This window comes from Catharus ustulatus, chromosome 7, assembly GCF_009819885.2.
Source record: "Catharus ustulatus isolate bCatUst1 chromosome 7, bCatUst1.pri.v2, whole genome shotgun sequence".
NCBI lineage: Eukaryota > Metazoa > Chordata > Aves > Passeriformes > Turdidae > Catharus > Catharus ustulatus.
Window position 1 is genome coordinate 13,969,646 of NC_046227.1, and position 7,425 is coordinate 13,977,070.

Here is a 7,425-nt window from a genome sequence, read left to right on the forward strand (position 1 = left end):
ACAACATTTGGATTCAGGCCTTAAGCTCCAACGTTGTTCAATGGGCAGCTAGCAAGCCTTTCTCTTATTTCTGCAATCAGCACAAACATACTGCATATTTGAGTTGATTAGGCAATATTCTTTTACCAGGACATATGTTATCCCCAGATATGCCCAGCTTACCAAGTTAAAAGAGCCATAAGTCAGAAACACACAACAATCCAGGGTTTGTTAAATTCACTCTATATTAGAGTATCAACACACTGAACCAGAAGCCTGTGTCTGTAGCTTTGTGATACAGCATTCCATTTAAGAGACACTCAATTCTTTCCTGTCAATAAAAGTTTGATCTGAATTGTATTTGTTGCCATGTTCAGAACCGGATGATCCTCACTGATTCCATAAAGCTCTGATCCACAAACCGTAGACATGTGGGAATTCTAACTTCATGCTGGACACCACTAAAGCCCTGCATCTTACATCAAAAACATGGACAAACCTCAGACTCTACTTTAACCAGCAGTAGTAGCTACATACATGTACTGCCAAATATATTACAGAATAAGTAACAATAATTTCTTCATTGCTTGTAAAATGTTATGGTTTTCTTACATCTTTGCATGTTTAGATTTATCTGCAACCTGAAGTCTGCATTCTGTGTCAGTCTCTGTTCTGTGTCTGAACAACTACCAGCACAAGGTCACCCTGGCGCATAATTAAGGAAGGAAACAGCCACTCAAGAGAATGATGTCTCATATTCTCATGTCAGTTATTTATATGAAAAGTTCTATATTCGTAAATATGAGAATTATGTTAGTTCTTGGACTAGGAGACATCTCTTTAAATAGCAGTTAATTCAGAACTGAAGACCAACTGTTGTTGTTTATCTATATCCATTCTTAGTTCAGCCTCTTGAATAGAGACAGAACAAAGATATTTTTACCATCACATGGCCACAAGTGACTTGTGGCATGATCTACAAGTTACACTCCCCAGGAACGCAGAGATTTACTTAAAACAACTGACAGAAAATATATCTTACACAGCAATTCCTTGTAAGGCTTCACTCACCAGTTTCAGCAGAGGCATGAATTTACACGACAGTGAATTATGAAAAACTACTTTCACTGAGCATTTGGTTTGCTCAAACATCCATCTAACTGTAAGCTGAATACTTCTTTATCAAATCTAACAAAGGCAATATATAGCAATGTGATCTGCATCACTGACAAGTCAGCAACTGCACAAGAAGGAAGACAAGGGCAAGCCAAGTCAGGATGAGATCACATTTGGGATGCAAAGGTCAGTGTTTCACATGGGGCTTACAATTCAACGTCAAGAATTATTGTATTCTTGTTGAATTACATTCTTTTCACCACAACAAAGCATAATTTGGCTAAACCCACTCTTCTTTGGGAAACAATGTTACAATATTAACTGAGAGGATATTTATAATATATATATATATCCTTCACTGAGCCAGAGAGAAAAACACAACATATTTATCTCAATACAATCATATTTTGTAAAAACAAATGAGAGGTACAGCACAAGATAGGAAAGCACATTTGAGATAACAGCTTATGCATAGGTCTGCTGCTCTTAACACAGCAAGGGATGTGACTGTCTCAGCTCTCTGCATTAGTAAAGATCAGATCACTATGATCAGCTAACACACAGCGTCCTGCCTGTATCAATGACACTAACGATGAACGTTCCCTCTTTAAAATGTGAAACACAGACTCCAAACTAAGTGAAGAATATTCACAACTTTCCCTTCAAACCATTCTGTCATCTCACAGGAAAAGGCAATGTTTAAATGAAATCAGGGCTATATTGAAGACAAGAATGTAAAAAAAGCTCAGAACCATTGTAGTATCATGAAAGCTGAAGATTTTCTGATGTGCATATGGGAGTTAAGTGCTTGCATTAATGCCTTTGAAATCCCTTTTGAAGGCAACTAGGATCTCTTATTTTCATAGACCAGAAAAATCTCCACATAAAAGGCTATCTGAAGACTTTCTGAATAAAATCCAAAATATCAGAAATCCTCACATGCCTTATGCTTAAGTCTGAAATACCTACAAGAACAATTGGAGATGAACTACATTTGGTTAAAATCTTGCAGGTAAGACAGAGGTTAAATCTCTTTAATTTGAATCTGCAGCAAAAGTTATTCAGAAGATTATGAAACAGAAATAAATATTCTATACTTATATACAATTAATATCTAATAAAAGGCCAATCAACTAATATTACAATAGCAATACTACCATAGTAATATCACAGCCATGATAGTTTAACATTACAAGACAAAACTGGTAGATTACCTCAGTCACATAAAGCCAAAGAAGCCACAGACACACATGAAAGCATGTCCTTTTCTTCCACCTAATGGAGCTCTTCTCCTGCTGTACACTTACATTAGTAAAGAATTTTCAGGAAACTGCTCTGTATGCACTTATATAAGAAGTGTTCCATGCACCTCTGTAGGTTATTGAAGGCTTTGAACTAGCATTCAAATTTTTTGAATGAAATTTTTTTGCTATCTATTCTATACAATTAAATTATCTTCAAATGCTTACATTCCAACATTTGGATGAGAAGACAGCAGTTTACACCCATATCAATATTTGAGTATTGTAGTACTGTACATTGTACATTAACAGTTCACTGAACAGAAAAAAATCCCCCAACCACTAAAACCATTTGAAACTGAAAATTATCAGTAAGTTAAGGTGTTAAGGAAGTTAAGTGCCTTAACAAGGCACTCTTTGCAGAAACTTTAACATCATCAAATTGAAAAAAAGAAGGAAAAAACCAAACCACAAAGACTCAAGCCAAAAACAGACTGAATAATATAACATGGTGGTAACAACCCCAGTCACTCAAATTTAAATTTTACTAAATCTATTGAAATTTTAAAACTGCTTTCGTGCAATATCAGAAGCATTGCAAATCAAATGTAGCTACCACTTTCATCTGTAACAACCGACTAATCTGTAGCTTTTTGGGAAACAGAAGGAGGAAAAAAAAAAGTCCAAAACCAAACCTCAGCTGTAGATTATAAACTTTCAGATTAAAACCAATTGAATACCAACTGAAACCAAACTCTTGCAGAACATATCTTAAAAAAATTAAACAAGGAAAAACCCACCAGAAAAACAAAACACCAAAACAACAACAACAACAAAAAAGTTACAACACAAAAAAAACCACAAAAAAAACACACAACACCAGAAAAATTAAACCACCTCATACATGGCATCTTCCAAAGACTGCTTCTGCAGATTAATGCTGCTGTCTGCCCAAATCTCCCAATTCCTCAACTGCACAAGAGGCAATGAAAATGGAGAAATGCCTTCGTAATGATACTTTGCACAAAACTAAGTGTTGCAACTGACACCTGATGCTGGCAGAGATGTCAAGGGATCACAAAGAACAAGAGTCATGACCCGGGATAGATGGTAAGACGGTAACACAGCATTATGCAGCACTTGAAAGCTGTGAAAAGCCTTGCTGCTTTAGCATAGGGCGCTGTATTTAAAAGATTATCATGAAGGACCTGATTATCAAGACTATTAGCAACAATCTGAAGCATCAAGGAGTAGCATGGATTTCACTATTTCTGTAGCTAACAAGGCTGCAAAAGCTAAAGCCACATATTTGGGTTTTGTGGCACAATGAATTCCTATTTTACCCAACTGTAATTCTCCAGCCATTTTTCAAGTTTTAAGAAATTGCCTAGCTTTCTTTCCCAGGATGTCATTCTGGGACACTATATCCTGTCACTGGTAATTATTGCTACACCTTCCCATTGTGCTAGATGCTCTAAGAACAAAGCACAACATACAGATGTTTCCAAGTGGATGCAACAAACTAATTTACATTAAGGCTTCCCACATTTTACATCCCAAAATGGAGACATAGCTTCTTCATCTGCTCTTCACTTCACCAAACTTAATCCAAGACTCTAATTCTGGATGTCTGCCTCAAGCAGAATAAGATATCACTTTAACCTGAACCAGTTGAGAAATAAGGAAAAAAAACTATTTTGTGTCTAACACTTCCTGAAAAAGTGAAGACTCCATTTTTCTGAACCACTCCAGTAGCCCTCTTATTTTGAAGACACTCTATTTAATTTTTTAAATATAAGCAAATTCATTTAATCATGCCTTTAATATACAGGTCTGATAGAAAAAAAAAGCCAAAAAAGTCATTGATAGCTAATGAGGAAACCAAATATGTGAAAATATGATTTTTTTTTAATAGCCAATACTCTACCACCTGAGATTTCAGTAGACAGTGGACAATCACTCCCATAAAAAATCTGAGCATCCCCTAAGTGAGCTAAATGACACAATTTAAATAGCACGCCTTCATGCAAACTTCCTGCTATGTGAACAACATGGAGATGGATAGCATACAATAAGAATGAAAGGCTCCAGCAAAGGGGCAGTAGGTCCAAGACAGACAAAAGAATATTTTAAACAACAAGGGAGGAAAGAGCCAAAGAACAGCCAAGCAAAGAAATTCAGAACTTGGCTCATCTCTGCGGCCTAAGTGTCTCCCAAAGCTGAGTCAAGTCTGGATTCTTTGAGTGTATTCCAAATGCATTTGTTCCTCTCACATCGATGAACTCATTGGCAAAACATCCATCTTCTCCAGCACTACTCCACTTCCTACTGCCATATTCATTACTATACTGGTTTAAAAGGCAAAGGTTCAACCCAGCAGATCACCCACACCAGGAGCAGTAAGAACTCTTACCATGCTGTTATACTTGTATTAGTTTTAACAACATGCACAAGATTGCTGCACAGAAATTAGGAAACGATACAATTAAGACAAGTAGTTTGTGCACTTGTATTAAATGGTCTGTAGTAGTTAACAACTCACATCCTAAGCTCCTGAGATGGGCATTCTCTAGAAATGAGGTGGGAAGAACAAGGGAAAGACTGTTCTACCCTTAATGTCCTACTGGATTGGAGACTTAAAGAAACTGAAATACAAACGAAGCATGAGACTGCAAAAAAGCAAAACAAAACCAGAGAATAAGGCCATGTAAAGCTACCCTTGCCACTGAGCACCTGTATGACAGTAGATCTGTCCTTTCCTCTACCTTTACTGCTATTTTTTGTATGCCGCTTATTTTACAGCTACCTATTCTGATAACGTGCAATCCAACTTCTCTACATACTCAGCACACCCGGCAGCAATTAGGACATGTGCTTTAAACACATTAATTGCTTTACACTATAAAATACAAATGGAGGCTGGACAGCATTTTTGTATTATTTCTGCCAGGTGAAGGAAATTCATTACTAATGGAATATGAAGATATTATGGCATTAGCTAGCAAAGGCAGACTCCGGAGTAATTTAACAAATCTGCTCTTTGGGAAGGGTTTTGCTAATAAAGTTTAAATGAACTGAAGCTGTTCAGAAATCAGTAACTACAAAGCTAAATACTAGGCAGCACTGAATTAAATCAATACAGTACAGATTAATGTGCTACAAAACGAAGAATTATGTAAACGTGTGCACATAGTTGTAATATATAGCTGCAATAACTGCTTAAACTGACCCACGAACACTGCAATTCTCATCTCAAATATATTTTAAAAAAAGACCAAGCTGAACAGCAAACCATAGGATAAGGCTGTAAACAGTCTAAGAAATGCAGTTACATCCCTGCAGAAGCTAATCACGTCTATGCAGTTTGCAAGAAAAAAGATGCTACAATTTAAATACCTGACTACCAAACAAGAGAGTAAACAAACACAAATATTTACCTTATTGCAATAAAGCATCCAAAGCTCATACAGCCTCTCTCGGGATGCCATTCCTCCCCTTCCTCTTCCCGTCGATCCCAGCTACTTTTCTCTTCAAGATCCTACCATGCTCAGTTCCAGGTGCTCTTTCCACAGTTTTGCTTTATTATTAGTTATATCATAACCCGAGAGGAAGCCAAGTGACAGGGTCTCAGTCTCTCCTTTTCGAGTAAACAACGAAGTGCAGCACAAACAACTGCAGACAAGTGTCAAGCATGTCCGTTCTTCGCCAGCGCCGCTTCGGTTTTAATCTCTGAAAGTGAAAACATACCCTTCAGGCCGTTGGTGGAGGGAGAAAAAATAAATCGGCACTTAAAGCCCAGAGACAGCCCGGGGAACCGGGCGGCGGCAGGTCGCACCGCTTGGCTCTCTGACTCTATTCCCCGGTGACGGAGAGGTCTGGCGTTTAATGTTCGTGGCGCTTTCTCGCTTTCGCAGGGGGGAAGCCGCAGGGCAGCCGAGCGGGGCTGCCGGAGCCCCGGGTACCGCCGCTGCCGCTCCCGGCCCGGCAGTGACAGCCGCTGCCACCGCCCTTCAGCCCCTGCCCCCGGGCTCCGCGGCCGCTCCGGACCCCGGCGGGCCCCGCAGGCCAGCGGCTGCCGGGCAGAGCCGCGGGGCGCGGCAGGAGCCCCGCGCTGCTCCGCCGCCCGCTCCCGGCCGGGACCGGCCGCCCCGCGCCGCCACCTACCGCGCCCCGGCCTCCGCCAGCTCCCGCCGCGCTCCCGCGGCCTCTCCCGCAGCCGAGCCGGGCCGCGGCGAGTGGCGGCCGGGCAGGAGGGGCCGAGCCTCGCCACATCGCCCGCCCCGCCCGCGCTCCCGCACACGCCCCGGGCCGCGCCGAGGGGCGGGGAAGCCGCGTGCGCCATCTTGGCTGCGGGCAGGGGCTGGGGCAGGGGCTGGGGCAGAGCCCGAGACAGAGCCCGGGACAGAGGCAGAGCCCCGGCGGCACAGTCGGTGCGCAGCCTGCCGCCCCTCACCCGCAGAGCCCGCGGTCCCTGCCCGCGCCCCTCGGCCGCACCAGGAGCGTGCCCGTAAAGAGTCAGCATCGCCATCCTGAGCACCTCAGAAAACCTTCGCACTGCTTTGCTTCATAATAAAGGTTACCAAGCACTTAAAGGTGTTCTGCCTATGCTCCAGAGAGGCCTGCCGGCATACCTGCGGAGCACGGATACATCCATACATCCAACCTGCTGCCCCTGTAAGGCAGCCCCCTACCTTCTATGCAGAGCTTGCAATAGGACTAAGGAACCAAAGTTCGATTCCGTAAAAAAAGTTAGATTTCCAAAGGAGAAATGCAAAAAGACACCCCTCAGCTTGTGGGTGACCCTGCCCAAGCACACTGGCTGTGGCACCATACTCCAGTGAAGGACTTCCCTCCTGCTCCTTCAACAACAGGATCATCTTTGCATGCCTCCCAGGGCACTCCCTGGGGAATGGGCTTCCCTCTGTGTATTGCTGTTCCCTTGCAAAGTGAGGCTGGAAATTAATGCGTGTCAGACTCCAAAGCAGGCAGGAGGCAGTTTAAGGAGACATGAAGCATCTCTCTAGTTTGCTGGGAGAATCATAGTTCTGCAACTTTTAGCCACAGCCCTGGTCCTGCCACTGGATCATCT

The 7,425-nt window shown here is 42.2% G+C and overlaps 1 protein-coding gene across 1 annotated transcript in view; it reads right to left on the reverse strand.

Moving 5' to 3' along the window:
• Nucleotides 1-6,561, reverse strand: part of NBEAL1 (neurobeachin like 1) — an 80,501-nt gene extending 73,940 nt beyond the window's left edge. Inside the window, 2 exon segments of the mRNA XM_033064802.1 lie at nt 5,774-6,065; nt 6,501-6,561. Of these exon segments, the coding sequence (XP_032920693.1) occupies nt 5,774-5,824 (51 nt within the window). The 5' untranslated portion in view covers nt 5,825-6,065; nt 6,501-6,561.
• Nucleotides 6,562-7,425: the final 864 nt, after the last annotated feature.